Source organism: Scyliorhinus torazame, chromosome 2, assembly GCF_047496885.1.
Source record: "Scyliorhinus torazame isolate Kashiwa2021f chromosome 2, sScyTor2.1, whole genome shotgun sequence".
Lineage (NCBI taxonomy): Eukaryota > Metazoa > Chordata > Chondrichthyes > Carcharhiniformes > Scyliorhinidae > Scyliorhinus > Scyliorhinus torazame.
In genome coordinates, this window is record NC_092708.1 from 122734415 (window position 1) to 122755889 (window position 21475).

At 51.7% G+C, this 21475-nt stretch overlaps 1 protein-coding gene across 1 annotated transcript in view; it reads right to left on the reverse strand.

Annotated features, from left to right (window-relative positions):
- Window positions 1–21475, reverse strand: part of dnah9l (dynein, axonemal, heavy polypeptide 9 like) — a 1249478-nt gene that overhangs the window by 920047 nt on the left and 307956 nt on the right. The window contains exons 24-25 of the mRNA XM_072476205.1: window positions 15920–16144; window positions 15557–15648 (exon numbers count right to left, since the gene is read on the reverse strand). Of these exons, the coding sequence (XP_072332306.1) occupies window positions 15557–15648; window positions 15920–16144 (317 nt within the window). The remainder of the gene's footprint in view (window positions 1–15556; window positions 15649–15919; window positions 16145–21475) is intronic.

The following is a 21475-nucleotide window of genomic DNA, read 5'->3' on the forward strand; positions in this document are numbered from 1 at the left end:
AGTGGGTTGGGGTCTCTGGAGCGAAGCACTCATCATGGCCAACTCCACCTCCTCCTGTACAAGGCTCAGCCTCATGCAGTTGAAAGTGGTGCACAGAGCACACCTGACTAGAACCAGAATGAGCAGGTTCTTCCAGGAGATGGAGAACAAATGTGAACAGTGTCAGAGAGGCCCGGTCAACCACACCCACATGCTCTGGGTTTGTCCCAAATTTGTTGGGTTCTGGGCAGCCTTCTCCGAGGCAATGTCCAAGGTTGTGGGGGTGAGGGTGAAGCCATTCCCAAAGGTGGCAATCTTTGGGGTATCGGAGCAGCCAGAGCTCCACATGGGGAAGAGGGCCGACGCCCTAGCTTTCACTTCCCTAATCGCACGCCGGAGAATCCTGCTCAGCTGGCGCAAAGCTGCAGATTGGCTCGCTGACCTATCGGAATTTCTCCACCTAGAGAAGATCAAATACGGCATCTGAAGGTTGGAAGAAGGCTTCCTTACTGCATGGGGGCAATTTGTCAGTCTGTTCCAAAACCTATTCGAGGCCAGCAGCAGCCAGTAGGGAGGGAAAGGGGAAAGGTTAGAAAGGGAGAAAAAAGGAAAGTCAAGGACGCACAACCCAGGGGGGCGGGAAGAAGAAGGAGAGCCTGAGAGGGACAAAAGAAACAACGCGGAGAGAGGGGGAACCCCCCCCCCCCCCCCCAATCCACAAGATGGACATGGCCGAGACCGACGGAGGGAGAAAAGCAAAGGGAGGGGAAAGGGGAGGAACGAGGAAAAGGGGAACACACACAAGAGCGATCAGGGAGGGCAACAAGAGGGGGGAGGCGGGCGAGCGATTAGGGGGAGGGGGGCTGGGAGAGGGAGGGCTGGTACGCCAAGTCAGACGGCGACAGTTTGTAAATTAAAAACTCAAGAAAAAAACTTTTTGTTTGTACAATAAATGAAAATGAACGGCAATGTACCCTTTTACCGACCCCTGAAGAGCAAACTTGATCTTCTCCAACCTCAGGAATTCGCTCACCTACAACCCTGTCTTTGGCGGCTCCAAGTTCTGCCAACATAGCAAAATCTGTCTCCGGGCTATCAAGGAAGCAAAGGCCATTACATCGGCCTCTCACCACCCCCTGCACTCCCGAGTCTTCTGACATGCCAAATATCGCCACCTTCAGACTCGGAACCACCCGCACATCCAGAAACTCGGACATAACATCTGAGAACTGTTGCCATAACCCCCTCAGTCTTGGACACGGGCAGAACATGTGGACGTGATTTGCAGGCCTCCCTTGCACACTGCCCACGCCTATCTTCTACCCCCTCAAAAAAACCACTCATTCTAGCCCATCATCATGTGGGCCATATGCACCACTTTAAACCGGATGAGGCTTAACCTCACACACGACGAGGACGCGTTCACCCTCCGCAAGGCCTCAACCCATATTCCAGCCTCCACCTCCTCTCCCAGCTCCTCCTCCCATTTGCGCTTAAAATCCTCACCAGGGCACCCTCCCTCTCCATCAGTTCCTTGTAAATATCCGACACCTCCCCTTCCCTTATTTTGTCTCCAACAAAAGCTTATCTTGCAGCACCGGAAGCGGCAGCCCTGGGAAGGCCAACACTTCGCCTCACGAACCTGCAGATACCTAAAATCATTCTTCTTGGCCAACTTGTACAATTCACACTGCCCCATCTCATAAAATCCGCCTTTATCCCCTCCACCAATCGAGCATAGTTCAAATTATGCAGCTGGGCCCAGCTCCGTGTCACCAAGATGCCAAGGTATCTAATGCTCGCCCCACCACCCGGAACAGAACTTCCCCATCCTCCTTTTGTGCGCCCTAGCATTGGTTAGGAACACCCCACTCATTCCCAATTTCAATTTATATCCTGAAAACAAGCCAAACTCCCCTAAAATCCCCATAATCCCCCAAAGCAGCCAAACAGGTCCAAGACCAATAACTGGTCATCCACATACAACAAAACCCTATATGCTCAGCACTCCTCAGCTCAATCCTTCTCCAATTCCTCAGTACCCCGAGTGATGGGTTGGGTGCTCTGGATCCGTGGAACACATACATGCCACCAACACTTAAAATAGTACAACACTATTTTATTAAGTTAGAAACTGTTGAACATACTTTCAATGTGGGTTAACACGATGCTAGATTAAACTAAAGACCTACGCCTGTCCTAACCAGTCTATGCACTTAGCACATGGTGAAGATCTGTGCTGTAAGCTCTGTCCTTCTGAGAGGCTGCATCCCGAATGAGCGGGAACTCTGATGCCCCCTGTCTATATAGTGCGTGTGCTCTAACTGGTGATTGGCTGCGGTGTTGTGTTTGTTGATTGGTCTTGCTGGGTGTCCATCAGTGTGTGTGTCTGCACCATGATATACTGGTGTATATTATGACATCCCCCCTTTTATAAAAAAAGTATGTGTGTGGCAATAAATAATGTGTGGTGAGAATGTTCCTAACTACGTGTGGGGTGCGAAGACATATTTACAGGACTACGTACATGAGAACTAAGCTATTTACATGGGAAGGTGCCTGGTGCAGAGAAGCAGTATGCAACAAGAGTAACGAGATCAACACTATATACAAACCAGGGAAACGATCAAACAAAGCAACAAAACAATTCAGAGAGTCCATAAATTCGAAAAGTTCATAAATTTAGTCTCTTGAGGTGGGCGCCGAATTCTGGTTGACCGCCTCAAGGGTGGGTCGAGAGCCGCCAGTTCAGAAGCGGGCTGGACTGCGTCAAAGTCAGGGGGAGGCAGAGTGACAGGGAGGTCTGCATAGTCCGTGGCAGGGTCAGCAGGAGGGTGAGGCGACACTGGAGGATCACGTGGAGAGCGTGGAATGAGACGAAGGGCGTGCCGATTGCGGCGCAGAATAGAGCCATCCCGTAGACGAACCAGGAAAGAGCGGGGGGCCACCTGCCGAAGGACAACAGCAGTTGCAGACCAGCCACCATCCGGAATATGGACATGGACGTTGTCATCTGGAGCCAGAGCAGGGAGATCAGCTGAACGGGAGTCATGAGCCGCCTTGTGTTGTGCACGAGACAGCTGCATCCGGCTAAGGACTGGAAAGTGGTCGAGGTCTGGGACATGGATGGACGGCACCGTCGTCTTCAGGGTGAGACTCATGCGTAACTAGGCTGGCGACAGGCCAGTGGACAGTGGGGCGGATCGATAAGCCAGCAAGGCAAGGTAGAAATCAGACCCAGCATCGGCAGCCTTGCATAGGAGCCGTTTGACGATATGTACTTCCTTCTCTGCTTTGCCATTGGATTGGGGGTACAGGGGACTGGACATCACATGGGCAAAACTGTACCACCTGGCAAAGTTGGACCATTCTTGGCTGGCGAAGCAGGGGCCATTGTCCGACATAACCGTGAGCGGGATGCCGTGTCGAGCAAAGGTTTCTTTACATGCACAAATGACTGCAGACGAGGTGAGGTTGTGCAACCATATCACCTGCGAGTAATTCAAAAAGTAGTCCACGATCAGGACATAGTCTCTACCCAACGCGTGGAACAGGTCGATACCCACCTTGGTCCATGGTGACGTGACCAACTCATGGTGCTGCAGGGTCTCACGTGGTTGGGCCGGCTGGAAGCGCTGACAAGTGGGGCAGTTGAGTACTGTGTTGGCTATGTCCTCATTAATGCCGGGCCAGTACACTGCCTCTCGGGCCCGTCGGCGGCACTTTTCCACGCCAAAGTGGCCCTCGTGTAGTTGTTCCAGGACAAGCTGGCGCATGCTATGCGGGATGACAATGCGGTCCAGTTTTAGAAGAACCCCGTCTACTACCGCCAGATCATCTCTGACATTATAGAATTGAGGGCATTGGCCCTTGAGCCACCCGTCCGTTAGGTGGCGCATGACACGCTGTAGCAAGGGGTCAGCCACCGTCTTGCGGCAAATTTGGATGAGGCGTTCATCCGAGGCATGTAGATTGGAGGCCGCGAATGCCACATGGGCGTCAACCTGGCAGACAAATCCCGCTGGCTCACATGGAGTGTTGACTGGCCTGGAGAGAGCATCAATAATGATGAGGTCCTTGCCTGGGGTGTATACCAGCTGGAAGTCGTATCGCCGGATCTTGAGAAGAATACGCTGGAGGCGAGGCGTCATGTCGTTAAAGTCTTTCTGTATTATATTGACCAGCGGGCGATGGTCGATCTCAACGGTGACTTGAGGAAGTCCGTAGACATAATCGTGAAACTTAACAGCACCAGTCAGAAGGCCGAGGCACTCCTTTTCCATCTGCGCGTAGCGCTGCTCCGTGGGGGTCATCGCACGTGACACATATGCAACGGGGGCCCATGATGAGGCCTCATCACGTTAAAGGATCACTGCCCCAATGCCGGATTGACTGGCATCGGTCGAAATTTTGGTCTCCTTTGCTGGATCAAAGTAAGCTAAGACCGGGGCCGTGGTCAGTTTTGCCTTGAGTTCTCTCCATTCGCGCTCTTGGGCAGGGAGCCATTGGAAGTCTGTCGTCTTCCTGACCAAGTTCCTGAGAGCCGTGGTGTGAGAGGCGAGATTAGGGATGAATATCCCTAAAAAATTGCCCATGCTCAGAAATCGGAGGACCGCCTTCTTGTCCTCTGGTGTTTTCATAGCTGTGATGGCAGCTACCTTGTCCACATCCGGCTGTACACCCAATTGGGAGATGTGGTCCCCAAGGAACTTGAGTTCTGTCTGACCAAAAGAGCATTTGGCCCTGTTGAGGCGGAGGCCATGCTCATGTATACGTCTGAATACGCGCTTATACGTCTGAATACGCGCTGGAGGCGACTAACATGCTACTGCGGGGTGGTGGACCAAATGATAATGTCATCAACATAGATGCGAACACCTTCAATACCTTCCATCATTTATTCCATAATCCTATGGAACACTTCTGATGCAGAAATGATCCCAAATGGCATCCTGTTGTAACAATATCTTCCAAAGGGGGTGTTAAATGTGCAGTTTCCTGCTGGATTTATCGAGCTGGATTTGCCAGAATCCTTTTGAGGCGTCGAGTTTGGTAAAGAGCTTGGCGCGAGCCATCTCACATGTGAGCTCCTCGCGCTTGGGAATTGGATAGTGCGCTCTCATAATATTGCGATTTAGATCCTTGGGATCAATACAAATTCTCAATTCGCCGGAAGGCTTTTTTACACATACCATGGAACTGACCCAGTCGGTCGATTCCGTGACTTTGGAAATCACTCCTTGGTTCTGGAGGTTCTGCAGCTGCTGCTTGAGGCGGTCCTTAAGGGGTGCTGGGACCCTGCGAGTTGCGTGCACCACAGGCGTGGCATTCGGTTTTAATAAAATCTTGTAGGTGTATGGGAGCGTGCCCATGCCCTCAAAGACGTTGTGGTACTGGTTGATAATGGCGTTGAGCTGCGCCCTGAAGTCAGTGTCCTGAAAGGCAGACGCATCAGCAGGAGAGAGAGTGAACTCTCTGAACTAGGTTCAACAGCTTGCATGCCTGCACGCCAAGCAGGGAGGCATTCGAGGAGCCCACGATTTCAAAGGGAAGGATGGCTTTGCGTGACCTGTGCGTCACTTCAAGTTGGCATGAGCCGCTGTCAGCAATGGCATTGCCATTATAATCTAATAGCTGGCAGGCTGATGGCAGGATGGCTGGTTTGACACAAAGGCTTTGGAGGTCAGACCACGCAATGAGATTGGCGGAGGCACCAATGTCCAGGCGGAATTGTATTTGGGATTGCTTGACCGTAAGGGTGGCACCACACTCATCGTCCGGATCGATGCTGTATACCGTAGAGGCTGGATTTTTGCTTCGGGGACACCCTGTTTTTTGTAATGATACCGACTCGAAAAGGCGCCTTCGGGTCCCCGGTGTCAATATCGGGTAGCAGGTCCGAATCGGGCTGGGTAACCGTGGGTTGAATGGCCCGGACATTCCTGCGAGGCTGGCTGGGGCGACAAGAGTTGGCAGGCTGAGCTGATCTGCATAAAGCAGCATAGTGGCCAAGTTTGCCACATCGCCGGCATCGTCGGGATTTGGCAGGACATTGCCGCTTTAAGTGGGCGGAGCCACACTTGCCGCACGTTGTAGCGTCAGCACGTTCGCTGCGCCACCGCGTATCCGCGGTGCGATCGTACATGGTGCGCGCCTGCATAGTACATTCGTCGACGTCGCCATTCCCTCGTTCGGTGCGCACAAATTGGGGCAGCACGATAGCATGGTGGTTAGCACAATTACTTCACAGCTCCAGGGTCCCAGGTTCAATTCCCCGCTGGGTCACTGTCTGTGCGGAGTCTGCACGTTCTCCCCGTGTCTGCGTGGGTTTCTTCCGGGTGCTCCGGTTTCCTCCCACAGTCCAAAGATGTGCAGGTTAAGTGGATTGGCCAAGCTAAATTGCCCTTAGAGTCCAAAATTGCCTAGTGCTGGGTGGGGTTACTGGGTTATGGGGATAGGGTGGAGGTGTGGACTTGGGTAGGGTGCTCTTTCGAATGGCCTCCTTCTGCACTGTAAATTCTATGTAATTCTATGTAATTCAAGCGCGGGAGTCCGGGAAAAGCGCGCAAAATGGCTGCCCTCATCCAGGCTGAGGCCCTGGAGTTGCTCGATTGCTTGGACCCATTCTGCCTCGTGGGGACCTTGCCGCGCCGTTTCAGCCACTTGGATGTGGGAATACCGACTAGTGGCGTGTTCATGTACCACGCAGGTCTCGATGGCAATCGTTAGGGTGAGCTGCTTTACCTTGAGGAGCTGCTGGCGTAGGGGATCTGACTGAACACCGAAAACGATCTGGTCACGTACCATGGAGTCGGAGGTGGACCCGTAATTACAGGACTGTGCAAGGATGTGGAGGTGGGTGAGGAAGGACTGGAAAGGTTCATCCTTACCCTGCAAACGCTGTTGGAATACATAGCGCTCGAAACTTTCATTCACCTCGATGTCGCAGTAACTGTCAAACTTAAGGAGGACCGTCTTGAATTTTGATTTATCTTCACCATCAGCAAAGTTGAGAGAATTGAAAATGTGGATGGCATGTTCCCCGGTCGTGGAAAGGAAGAGAGCGATCTTCTTGGTGTCTGAGGCACCTTCCCGGTCTGTGGCTTCAAGGTAGAGCTGGAAACGTTGTTTGAATATCTTCCAGTTGGCCCCGAGGTTACCAGTGATGCAGAGCGACGGCGGCGGGCGGACGCTGTCCATTTTGCAGGATGGCTGTATGCTGGTGGAAGGCAGATCACTTGCAGGTAGGTCTAAGAAGTTCTAACATCCCTCAACTACTGGTTCCATGATGTGTTGGGTGCTCTGGGTCCGTGGAACACATACAGGCCACCAACACTTAAAATAGTACAACACTATTTTATTAAGTTAGGAACTGTTGAACATACTTTCACTGTGGATTCACACGATGTTAGATTAAACTAAAGACCTATGCCTGTTCTAACCAGTCCATGCACTCAGCACATGGTGAAGATCTGTGCTGTAAGCTCTGTCCTTCTGAGAGGCCGCATCCCGAATGAGCGGGAAAACCGATGCCCCCTGTCTTTATAGTGAGTGTGCTCTAACTGGTGATTGGCTGCAGTGTTGTGTTTGTTGATTGGTCTTGCTGTGTGTCCATCAGTGTGTGTGTCTGCACCATGATATACTGGTGTACATTATGACACCGAGCACCATTGCCAAAGGTGCTATCACGAAGGCGAAAGCAATGGAGAGAGTGGGCACCCATGTCTCGCCCACAGTGTAGCCCAAAGTACCCCGAACACACTTGGTTCGTCCACATACTCGCCACAGGCGCCTTATAAAGCAACTGGACCCAATCCACAAACCCCTGTCTAAACCCAAACTGCTACAGCACCTAAAACAAATACGCCCACTCCACCAGTCAAAGGTCTTTTCCGCGTCCATTGCCATCACTACCTCAAACCCCACCCCCCGTGGGCATCATAATCACATTCAGTAACCTCCGCACATTCGCTGACAGCTGCCTTCTCTTCACAAAACCAGTCTGATCCTCCCCAATCAATCATAAAATTTACAGTGCAGAAGGAGGCCATTCGGCCCATCGAGTCTGCACCGGCTCTTGGAAAGAGCACCATACCCAAGGTCAACACTTCCACCCTATCTCCATAACCCAGTAACCCCACCCAACACTAAGGGCAATTTTGGACACTAAGGGCAATTTAGCATGGCCAATCCACCTAACCTGCACATCTTTGGACTGTGGGAGGAAACCGGAGCACCCGGAGGAAACCCACGCACACACGGGGAGGATGTGCAGACTCCGCACAGACAGTGACCCAAGTGGGGAATCGAACCTGGGACCCTGGAGCTGTGAAGCAATTGTGCTATCCACAATGCTACCGTGCTGCTCTAAATCAATCCTCAATCCGCAATGCAAGCACCTTCACCAGAAGCTTGGCATTGTCATTTAATAATGATGTCGCCCGATACGACCCACACTGCTCCTGGTCCTTACATTTTTTAAGAATAAGGGAAATGGAAGCCTGTGATAAAGTAGAGGGAATTCCTCCCCTCGCCTCGTTATATGTCCTCACCAGCAGTGGTCCTAGTTCAGCCCCAAATGTTTTATAAAACTCGACTGGGAACCCATCCGGACCCAGTGCCTTCCCCGCCTGCATCTCCCCATGCTATCCATCATCTCCCGCAGTGGAATTGGGGCTTCCAGGCCCTGACCCCACCCCTCCTCCACACTGGGAAACTCCAACCGATCCAGGAACCTCCTCATCCCTTCTTCCCCCCTCAGGGGCTCCGACACATAAGAGTCTCCTTTTAAAGGCCTCAAATACCCCATTGACCTGATCCAGATCCAACACCACCTTACCCGTCTTGTGCTTCACTCTACCGATCTCCCTTGCCGCTGCCTGCTGTCTCAACTGATGGGTCAACATCCTACTCACCTTCTCCCCATGCTCGTAAACTGCCCCCTTGGCCCTCCGCAACCTCCCCGCCACCTTCCCCGTAGACACTAACCCAAACTCCATCTGGAGCCGGTCTCTCCTTCAACAACCCCTCCTCTGGCACCACCGAGTATCTCCTATCCACCCTCAAAATCTCATCGACCAGCCTTGCTCTCTCCTCCTGCTCCTCCCTCTCCCTTGCACCCGAATCAAAATAAATTTCCCGCTAACTACAGCCTCAAGTGCATCCCACAGCGTGACATCCCTTGTATCATTCACCTCCACATAAACCCGTATGGCAGCCCCCACCTGCTTACACACACCCTCATCTGCCAACAGCCCCACATCAAACTGCCACTGCAGCTGTTGGGCCACCCCCTGAACCACCCGCAAATCCACCCAATGTAGTGGGTGGTCAGAGACCACGATCACCGAATACCCAGAGTCAACCATCCGCGCCAGCAATGCCTTGTCCATTACGAAAAAGTCAATCTGGGAATACACCCAATGCACATAGGAGAAGTATAAAAACTCCTTCGCCCTCAGCCTCAAAACGTCCGCGGGTCCGTTCCCTCCCATGCGTTTCATGAACCCCCTCAGCTACCTAGACATTGCCGACCATATCAACAACTTCGGGCTTGACAGGTCGAGGCTCGGGTCCAGGACGGTATTGAAACCCCCCCAATGAATTAACCGGTGCACATCTCCCCAACATCCGCCTCATAAAACCCACATCATCCCAATTCGGGGCATAAGCGTTCTACCAGGACCACCGGCATTCCCTAACATCCCACTAACCACCACTACCCCGGGATCGGTCTCAGTGCTCCGCACCTCAAACGCTACCCCCTTATTGATCAACACTGTCACTCCCCACGTTTTTATATCTGGTCCCAAGTGGAACACCTGCCCCACCCATCCCCTCCTCAGCCTCGTCTGATCTCCCAATTTCAGGTGCGTCTCCTGCAGAAACCGCAACCGCACCACCATCGCCTTGGCAGGTTCCCTACATGCGGCTTCCTCCTCAGCGCCCTGTGCGCCCGATCCACCTCGAGGGGCCGATCAAAGGCTCCCTCTCCCATCAACTGCTCCAGCAACCTTGCCACATACTTGCCGGCCTCGCCTCCCTCGATGACCTTGGACATCCCGACTATCCTCAAGTTCTAAAGCTTGGAGCAATTCTCCAGGTCCTCCAACTTCTATCTCAGCCTCTTCCGGCTGTCCACCACCATCCCGAATTCCATCCGCTCCTCATGCTCCCTCACCGCCTCCTCCACCTTCTGTATCGCCGAGCCCTGAGCTTCCAACCGTTGCCCAACGTTCTCAATCGCTGCTCTGAGCGGATCCACCACCTTAGCCAGGTCTTCCGAGGCTTCCTTCCTCTGCCGCTGGAACTTATTGTTTAAAAACTCCACCAGCTGCTCAGTTGACCACTGGGCAGGCAGCACTGCCCCCTTGCCCTCTGCCATCTTAACCTGTGGCGCACCACAAAAACTGCCCTGCTCCAGCTGCTCTCTATTTCTCGTGGCGCTCCTTGTCCTCTGATCCATACATCAATCTCACCTAGGAGTATTACCTTCCCTGGGTACTCACACCCTTTTGTACGCAAAAAAAAACCCATACGGGTGGAGAAGGACCAACAAAATCCACTTTGAGTAGGAGCCAACAAATGTGTGACCAATCACTCTATAGCCGCCACCGGAAGTCGTCTTTTCTGTAAATTAGAGTATTACTTGCCTCCCAAGTAATGTTAGTTATTGATTTTAATTTGGAACAGTAAAGGCTTAAAACATAAAATCTTGTTGTGCAATCCTTTGTGTCAGTCTGTTGAAAATTCAAATCTCTTTTTAAAAGTTATCAGTCTCTATGGGGATCAGAATACTTATTCTCTTTGCTCAATTCCATGGGTGGGACTTTCCGGCACTTCCCGTTAGTAGGATCCTCCGGTCCCGCTGAAGGTGACCCTCTGTGGCAGGTTCCCTAACAGCAATATGGATCACCCATGCAAAACGCCGTGCACATCTGCAGGACCGGAGGATCCTGCTGGCGGCAAATGGGGAGATGCCTCCTCCATTGGAAAACACACCACAGGAGGCTGGAAAAACCTACCCCATGTTTAAACTCTGACCTTTCATGGATTCCATCCAATGCCCCAGCGGTTTTGGTGGAGCCTTCAGCTGCCTCAACTGTACTCTGAAATTCTTTTCCGAAAGCTACCAACATCTATCTCCAATCTCAAAAACTTCACAAATCTATATTTTTGACTAAGCTTTCAGTCATCTGGGGCGAAATTCTCCGCCCCGCCGCGCCACATTTCTGCCCCGACCCGCCGGCGGGATGCTCCGTTACACCGGCCGGTCAATGGGGTTTCCCATTGTGGGGCAGCCCCACGCCGTCGGGAAACCCCCGGGCGCCGGCAAAACGGAGACTCCCGCCGGCGGAGAATGACGCCCATGGCCTTCTACCCTCTGTGGCTTAATGTTTGTTCTTTTGCCTCCATTTTTTTCTCCCCACTTAGTGGCAGGTGGTATTTTAAAACAGTAGACAAACGCAAACTGCTGTTTTCTATAATACAGGTTTGGTGAAAGTCATAGTGCAAAAATACAAATTTTTTAAAATTGCATTTCATAATGACTCTGGGCGCGATCTAACGGAAATATTTCAAAGTGTCATTTGTGGTGGGTTTTGTTGGGAGTTTCTTGCCGGCTCTGTCGGCGAGTTAACTACCGCTATCTAACCACACTTTTGGGCCCTGGGGAGTTTCTCCTTGCTCAAGCCCACACTTAGAATTATTTTCATCACTGGGGAACTGTACTCGCTGGCCAGACTGGACTGTCTGCAGAGATACTGGGCGCAATTTAACCAAATGGGATCAAAGTCCAATAGCCAGCTCGTTTAGCCGTCTGTTTCCCAATACTCTCAGTGCTGAGAAACACACTGCTATTAAATGCACCCCCAGTTAGATAGGAGGCCACAGCGGGGAAGGCTGCACATAGCCCCGTTTTTTGCACTGAGGAGTTCTGCTCACCAGAAATCCTCACTGTGGATTGGGACGGCATTATTAAATGGTGAACCAATCTCTGGAGCCCCTAACGCAACGCGGACACCCCACCCCACCCCCCCCCCCCCCCCCCCGCCCCAAAGCCCCAACTCACGATGAGGGGGGTTTGCGTTTCCCCTGGGGGAGGGAGGGGGGGGAAGCACCTGGGGACCTCCGATCTCCAGGAAGACCCCCACAAGTGCCCTTCCGTCTGGTTCCCTTTTGTGGGGACCAGTACGGAACGGCGCTCGCCCGAGGTCTCCGAGGAGAAGGAGATAGATCCCAATGCCTCTGGTGCCTTGGGAAGCTGCATATTCAAGAGAGGCTAGCTGCCTCGCTCTAATGTGCAGATTTTCCAAAACAGACCCCGTCCACATCGCAATGTCTCACAAGATCACATTAGATCTCGCAAGGCGTTGCGAGCCGGGTAGATCCTGGGTGCAGGGTCTCCCGGCTTCTATCAGTTATGTTCCCTTGACGAAATGAGGTCAGTGGTGGGTGGAGCTCAGAGAGACACAGGGTCATTTTGAAAGCATTAGACGGTTGTGTTTTGGGAGAACACTGAAAGGAAGTCATCTCTGATCTGGCAATCCTTGAAGAATCACAAGAGAGGCAGTTTTCTTTCCCAGTGAGATAGCTTAAAAGTGACAATAGTTAAAAAACAGAGCAGCCGACCTCCGGTGGCAGCCATGGTGTGAGTGGTCGCACACAGGGCAGTTCCTGCTTGAAGGCATAGGAAAGAGCTCTTTTTATCCGATATCGGGTGCAAATTCGACAGAAAGATGTAGTTGAAGGTCGGAGGAGTAGTTGCCCCCGGGAGTGGTACGTCCGCTGATTACCAAACATTGCAGAAGATGGTGAAATTCCTGGCCAGGGAGTTGGAGGAGAGCTGTGGTGCATCATCCAGTGGAAGGATGGCGGAGGGGGAAGGGTTAGTGCAAGTCAGAAAGCCCCAGATGGAGCAGTTGATGGCTTTCATCAAGGATGAGTTTCGCCAGCAAAGGAAAGAGATGCAAGAGGATAATTCGAAAGCTATTGAAGGGGCTATGGCACCCTGAACGGCTCGATGGAGAGGGTGGAGAAATGTTTGGAGGCGTAGGGGGTCACAGATCTGAGAGATTGAGAGGGTGATGTTGAATCACAGTGATCGGGTGGTGGCATTGGAGACGGAGGTGGTGCTCTTGGGAGACCTTTGCAAGACATTGAGAGCAAAGGTGGAGGAGCAGGAAAACAGTTCGAGAAGGCAGAACCTGCAGATAGTGGGCTTGCCTAAAGGAGTGAAAGGTGTGAATGCCACGATGTACATGTCAAGGAGGCTGGTGGGGCTGGTGGCAGAGGGGGTACTGGACAAGGCCCGTGAAGTGGACAGAGCGCACAGGTGTCTGAGAAAGAAGCCCAGAGAAGAGGAGCCACCACGGGCAGTGATCGTGAGACTCTATAGATTTGTGTAGAAAGCGAAGATTTTGCGGTGGGCCAGGGAGAAGCGCAACTGTGAATGGGAGGGGAACAAGGTTCAACTATATCAGGACATTGGAGCCGAGCTGACGAAACGGCGTCCAGGGTTCAACAAGGCTAAGGCGCTGTTATAGCTGTTTAGCACAGGGCTAAATCGCTGGCTTTGAAAGCAGACCAAGGCAGGCCAGCAGCACAGTTCAATTCCCGTAACAGCCTCCCCGAACAGGCGCCGGAATGTGGCGACTAGGGGCTTTTCACAGTAACTTCATTTGAAGCCTACTTGTGACAATAAGCAATTTTCATTTCATTTCATATCGGCGGCATATTAGGTTTAGGGTGCTCTACCCGGCGAAATTAAGGGTGACGTTTGAAGACTGGGAATATTACTTTGAGACCCCAGAAGCAGTGACGGATCTTATTTAGTGACAGTCAGCAACGTCACCGGGGGGTAGAGGTCTGGCTGGGTGCCGTATATGATTTCCTTCGGCTGGAAAAGATAAAATACGAGTTAAGGAGTTCAGTGGAGGGTTTTGAGGCAACGTGGGGGTTATTTGTGACCGTGTTTGAGGAGTTGTTCGTCGTGCAGGGGGGGTGAAAAAGGGGATAAACTTGTACAAACTGTACAATCATTTGTTGGGAAGCCTGTTTCCTGAATTGTTTATGTGTTGTAACTTTTTATATACGTTTGTAATAAAATATATATTTTTTTAAAAACAGAGCAGTCTTGGCTGGAGACAAGGAAAAAGGCTGAAATAACCCAGATAAGCAGCCATTTGAAGACATTCAGATATAATCTGATGGGGTTCTCACAAGAGCCAGGGTCTGTTTTGGGATGCAAGGATCGCTTTGTTTAAGTTGTTTTGAGAGTGGTATATTTTTTTTCTTGTTGTTTAATGGGAATTGGAGTAGTAATGTCGAGGTATAATTGTCGCTGATTGTTTTGAGTTTGAATTTAAAACCAGTTTAAGTGGCGGCATGGTAGCACAGTGCCTCACAGCTCCAGGGTCCTGGGTTCAATTCCGGCCTCAGGTAACTGTCTTGTGGAGTTTGCACTTTCTCCCTGTTTATGCGTGGGTTTCCTCCGGGTGCTCTGGTTTCCTCCCACAGTCCAAAGATGTACAGGTTAGGTGGATTGGCCCTACTAAATTGCCCCTTAGTGTCCAAAAGGTTAGATTGGGGTACGGGGTTACGGAGATAGGGCGGAGGTGTGGGCTTGAGTTGGATGCTCTTTCCAAGAGCTGGTGAAGGCTCGATGGGCCGAATGGCCTGCTTCTGCACTGTAAATTCTACGATTCTATAATTTTGTGACTCACAATAAAGTGTTTTAAAATTAACCAAATATTATTTTTTCATGCAATCCCTCCTGGAGCATATCATTCTTTTTGCTCAGTCTTAAAATAAAATATTAGGGTTTCGGTCCAGTATCCTAGCCACTGTTGGCGTTTGGTTGGATCATAATAGAGACACAACTTGTAAATCCTTCCATATAGGAGCCATGAGATGGAAAAAAACCTGGAACCTCTACCATCACTATCTATTGTTTCAGGCTCCAACATGTATGTAAAACTGTATGTTGCTACAGCAACTCAAACTCGTTGGGGGCGGGGGGGGGGGGGGGGGGGGTTGCAGATGGCTTTGTTGGGTGGTCAGCCGGTGAAGCAGGTGGTGCCAATAGCACACGGTTTGATCCATGTTCAGGCTGGGTGAACTTGGGGCCTGTCTCCTTGCCCTACCCATGATGGAGATCGTGCTGCAGTGGGTCAGACCTGGCACTCAAGAAGTAGGCAGCACACATTATCCATTCCCCAAAATGTTTTTTGAAATTTTTCTCAGCAACTGTGAGAAACAATGGCTGGTGAAAAAAAGATATATTTTAAATAACCTGTGGGAACTCAGGAGTCAGATTGTGCAAAAGTTTACATAGCCAAAATCCATTATGAATACGGACATAAGAAATTATAATGAAAAGATTTAGCACTCGACACATGACAAAAATGTGGCTGCAGGAACCAGTGTTATGTGGGCAGAAATTGAGTACAGATACAAGATTTTTTTTAATGAGCACAGCTAGTAATGATTAAAAATACAATTGTTAAATGATCTGATACAAAAAAAGTCTAATTAGATGGTAGGGAATTTTGATAAAATGTTGATAAGTAATTGTTACCTTTGTTGAAGCACTTCTAATTTTTCCAATAATCCCAGATTGTTTGTTGTCTCAATTACTTTCCTTGTTTTAACAATCTTAGCCATTAGGTTCTAAAATGGAAAGAGTAAAAGTTGTTTCAATATCTGCCATATAAATTAATTCTATGCTACTATTCTGTAAGTGTTTGACGAATTAGTTTCAGTGGTTGCATCATCCATATAAATGCACACTTTCTAGAATTCATTTTGTAATTTTTTTAAAATAGAAAATGGAATGATTATCTTGATAATCTCCAAGAGAGACACAACATGGAGCATCATCAGCATGCAGACAGCAATTTAAAACAAAGTTAGCTTATCAATAGCCTAGATCAGAAAGTACCTTGAAGTTCAAATCAATCTCATCAAATCGTTCAGCATCTTCAGAAAGTTGATTTCTAATGTCTTCAGAACCAGTGAAAATACTCTGTAAGTGGGCCCATGTACGCTGCACTTCCATCCACATAGAGATGACCAAATCACTAATCATTAGTTTCTTTTGCCAGCTACTGACATCCGCCAAGAAATATTCCACATACTTACTCATCAAAATGTTTTGCAGCTGAACCTATCAATCACAGCAAGGAGCACAAAGGTCAGATTTTCTTTGCTTTCTATGAGATATAGCTTTGGTAATAAGTACAGCCATGTGCATTAAGAATTCTTCAGTTATTATCTTCAACATGTTGGCCCTGAACTTCCTCGGAGTGGCAATCAAAATGGATTGGCACTCCGTGCCCAAGTTCTTATCTGAATTTTTTCCCCAGCTTGTCTCGCCCAATTTTCCAACTCAGGCCAGACTAAATCCAGGCACTGCAGCGCAAGTACAGGAGAATCGAAGTGAAGAGGCTGTACCCCTTTATTTTACAGCATTAACTGACATCAACCTGGTACGGTAACGTTCTGGTGAAATTTAAAGGTCCTTGACAGGCCAAGAAGAAGGTAAGTCTGTCATGTAAGTGGATAGGATTTGGGGGGGTGGGGGGATTGGAGATGGAGGGGGGAATTGAAAGTCGAGGGGGTGTAATCAGAGGTTTGGAGGAATTGGAGGTCAGGTCAGATGTTGGGTCTTGGGGTGGGTGGTCAGTCCTCGTGTCGGGCAAGGGGGGGTATTGTGCCCGGTAGTTGATTTGGACCTGTATAATAGTTACCAAAAGTTGGAAATAGTTTTAATCCTTCTAACTTTTTCTGGGTAACTAATGGAGTAACCCAGTCAGAACCATCCAATGTTGCAATTAAAATTGCATTTGCGGATGTTCCCAGTTGAAGGCAATTGTCCAGTGGAAGTTTGCATTTCTGGGCAATTGCTATGCAAACTTTACCTGGGAACTTCCAAAGAGGATTCTTAAGCACATCTTTGGTGTATCACCTCTCATGCCACAATACAACGCTGGGGAGCTCAGGAGTTACAGCCTGTTGTTTAAGTTAGGAGTTCCGCAAAAAGCTTCAGTAATCTATAAAGCAGTTTTAAAATTTTAACTGCAATAGTATTGGCGCCACCTGGCAGATGATCACAATACAAACAATTGGTAAAGCTGTGACAGAACCATGACATCCATATGTGCTAACTGCAAATGAAAGTATATGTCATCATGTGCTGAGCACATGAGGTTGTGGGCTGTGAATATAAACTGATAAATGATGCTTAATATTTTTAAGCAGTTAGTGGCTTATTGAAGTAGGAAGAGGATCTGTCCCTTCATGTAATTACATTTGGAATTTCACATTGTGGTAGTCACCACTGTTGTATTATATTGTGTATATGGGTTTTACGGTAAGACCCCTGTACGACAGGTATGGGGGTAGATCCCTGCCTGCTGGCTCCGCCCAGGAGGCGGAGTATAAATGTGTGTGCTCTCCGAACAGCAGCCATTTCGTAAGCTGCTGTAGGAGGCCACACACCTCTGTGTAATAAAGCCTCAATTACATTCTACTCTCGTCTCGTCGTAATTGATAGTGCATCAATTTATTACACAGAGATTTTTCAGAGATGGACCTCCGCATCAAGCCGGATCGCCTGCAGCTGCATCCTCAAGTAGACAACGCCAAAAAGGACTTCCAACATTGGCTAGCTTGCTTTGAAGCATACATCGGGTCTGCGCCAGACCCAATCTCAGAAGCACAGAAGCTCCAGATTCTGTACACGCGGCTGAGCTCCAACGTTTTTCCCCTTGTCCAGGACGCGCCTACCTAGGCAGAGGCCATGGCGCTACTGAAGGAGAATTACGTTCAGCAGACCAACAAGATCTACGCCAGGCACCTTCTCTCCTCGTGGCACCAACTTCCCGGTGAGTCTGTGGAAGATTTCTGGCGTGCCCTGCTCGCCCTGGTGAGAGACTGTGACTGCCAGGCCATTTCGGTCACAGAACATTCGAACCTGCTAATGAGAGACGCGTTCGTTACAGCATAGGGTCTGACTACATCCACCAGCGCCTCTTAGAAGGGGCCACGCTTGACCTCGCGGCAACCAAGAAACTAGCGCTCTCGCTCACGGTTGCCTCACGCAACGTACAGGCTTATGCCCCCGACCGCACGGCACCCCCCCGCCCCCCCTGTGCATCGTAGACCCCATCAGCGACCGCCCTCAGCCAACCCCACGCCTACGCCGCGCGGCAGCCAACCAACCCCGGGGGCCTCAAGTGCTACCTCTGCGGACAGACAAAACACCCCCGGCAGCGCTGCCCGGCGCGGAGCGCGCTCTGCAAGGCCTGTGGCAAGAAGGGACATTTCGCTGCAGTGTGCCAGGCCCGCTCAATCGCCGCTATTGTCCCGGCACCCCCCACGTGCGGCCAGTGGGTGCCGCCATCTTCCTCTCCTCAGACCACGTGTGGCCCGTGGGCGCCGCCATCTTGCTCCACTCACAACACGTGCAGCCCGTGGGCGCCGCCATCTCGCTTGCCTCAGAACCAATGGGCACCACTATCTTGCCTGCCCCAGGACACGTGCGGCCCGAGGGCGCCGCCATCTTGCCTGCCCCAGGACACATGCGGCCCGTGGGCACCGCCATCTTACCCGCCTCAGGGCCCCTGCCCGTCGGGCACCTCATCGGGCCACACATCGCCTGCAACCGCCGACGACCAGCCGCGTCTCGCCTCGGTCACGATTGACCAGTCTCGACCGCACAATCTGGCGACCGCTTCGACAAAGGTGAAGGTCGACGGGCACGAGATATCCTGCCTTCTGGACTCCGGAAGCACTGAGAGCTTCATCCACCCCGATACGGTAAGGCACTGCTCCCTCGCGGTACATCCCGCAAACCAAAGAATCTCCCTGGCCTCTGGATCCACTCCGCAGCGATCCGGGGGTACTGCATCGCCACCCTCACCGTCCAGGGCGTAGAGTTCAGCGGCTTCTGGCTCTACGTCCTCCCCAACCTCTGTGCTGCCTTGCTACTCGGCCTGGACTTCCAGTGCAACCTCCAGAGCCTAACCCTGAAATTTGGCGGGCCCCTACCACCCCTTATTGTTTGCGGCCGCGCGACCCTTAAGGTCGACCCGCCTTCCCTGTTTGCAAACGTCACCCCAGATTGCAAACCTGTTACCACCAGGAGCAGACGGTACAGCGCCCAGGACTGCACCTTCATCAGGTCTGAGGTCCAGCGGCTGCAGCGGGAAGGTATCATCGAGGCCAGCAACAGCCCCTGGAGAGCCCAAGTGGTAGTGGTGAAAATCGGGGAGAAAAACAGGATGGTCGTTGACTACAGTCAGACCATCAATCGGTACACGCAGCTCGACGCGTACACCCTCCCACGCATATCTGATATGGTCAATCAGATTGCACAGTACCGGGTCTTCTCGACAGTGGACCTGAAATCTGCCTACCACTGGCTCCCCATCCGTAAGGCGGACCGCCCATACACTGCGTTTGAAGCAGACGGGGCCGCCTTTACCATTTCCTTAGGGTTCCCTTCGGCGTCACCAACGGGGTCTCGGACTTCCAACGGGAGATGGACCGAATGGTTGACCGGTACAGGCTGCGAGCCACTTTCCCGTACTTGGACAATGTCACCATCTGCGGCCATGACCAGCAGGACCACGACGCTTACCTTTCCAAATTTCTCCACACCACCACACTCCTCAACCTAACTTACAACAAGGAGAAGTGTGTGTTCAGCACAAACCGATTAGCCATCCTCGGCTATGTGGTTCAGAACGGAGTTCTAGGACCCGACCCCGATCGCATGCGCCTCCTCATGGAACTCCCCCTCCCCCACTGGCCCAAGGCCCTCAAACGATGCCTGGGGTTCTTTTCGTATTACGCCCAGTGGGTCCCAAACTATGCAGACAAGGCCTGCCCACTCATTCAATCCACTGCTTTCCCACTGACAACCGAGGCTCACCAGGCCTTCAACCGTATCAAGGCCGACATTGCCAAGGCCGTGATGCACACGGTCGACGGGACGCTCCCCTTCCAAGTCGAGAGCGATGCATCAGACGTCGCTCTGGCCGCCACCCTCAACCAGATAGGCAGGCCCTTGGCATTATTTTCCCACACCCTCCATGCCTCCGAAATTTGGCACCACTCCGTCGAAATGGACGCCCAAGCGATCTTTGAAGCTGTGCGACATTGGAGGCATTACTTGGCCGACAGGAGATTCACTCTCCTCACTGACCAACGGTCGGTTGCCTTCATGTTTAACAACACACAGCGGGGTAAGATCAAAAATGATAAAATCTTGAGGTGGAGGATCGAGCTCTCCACCTACAATTACGAGATTTTGTATCGCCCCGATAAGCTCAACGAGCCCCCTGATGCCCTGTCCCGAGGTACATGTGCCAGTGCACAAGTGGACCAACTCCGGACCCTGCACGACGATCTCTGTCACCCGGGAGTCACCCGCTTTTACCACTTGATTAAGGCCGGCAATCTGCCCTACTCCATCGAGGACGTCAGGGTTTTCACCAGAGACTGCCAGGTCTGCGCGGAGTGCAAACCGCACTTCTACCGGCCAGACCATGCGTGCCTGGTGAAGGCCTCCCGCCCCTTTGAACGCCTCAGCGTGGACTTTAAAGGGCCCCTCCCCTCCACCGACCACAACACGTACTTTCTTAATGTGGTCGACGAGTATTCCCGATTCCCCTTCGCCGTCCCATGCCCCGATATGACGTCTGCCACCGTCACCAAAGCCCTCAACACCATCTTCGCTCTGTTCGGTTTCCCCGCCGATGTTCTCAGCGACCGGGTTCCTCATTTATGAGCGAGGAGCTGCGCCAGTACCTGCTCAACAGGGGCATTGCCTCGAGCAGGACGACCAGCTACAACCCCCGGGGAAACGGGCAGATGGAGCGGGAGAATGGGATGGTCTGGAGGGCCGTCTAGCTGGCCCTATGGTCCAGATAGCTCCCGGCCTCCCGCTGGCAGGAGGTCCTCCCCGACGCACTTCACTCCATTCGGTCGCTCCTGTGCACCGCGACCAACGAAACCCCCCATGAACGTCTCTTTGCCTTCCCCAGGAGGTCCACCTCCGGGGTTTCGCTCCCAACGTAGCTGGCAGCTCCAGGACACGTTCTCCTCCGCAAGCACGTGCGGCTCCACAAGGCGGACCCGTTCGTTGAGAGAGTACAGCTACTCCATGCGAACCCGCAGTACACCTACCTAGTGTACCCCGACGGCCACCAAGACACAGTCTCCCTCAGGGATCTGGCACCAGCTGGGTCCCCACCACCCCCCCAGCTGCCCCGGCGCCACCCTCCCCTCCCCCGGCGCACCCCACCGCAGCCCCCTCTCCAGGACACTCCATCCTTTCCTTGCTCCCACCCGGGGATGAAGAGGATTTTGGAGTCACCGAAGACCAAGCCAACGCCTGAGTCGTCACCAGCACTGCAGCGCTCTCAACGACAGATCAAGGCGCCCGATCGTCTAAATTTGTAACCTTCTCTGTAATTTAAAAACCAATCTG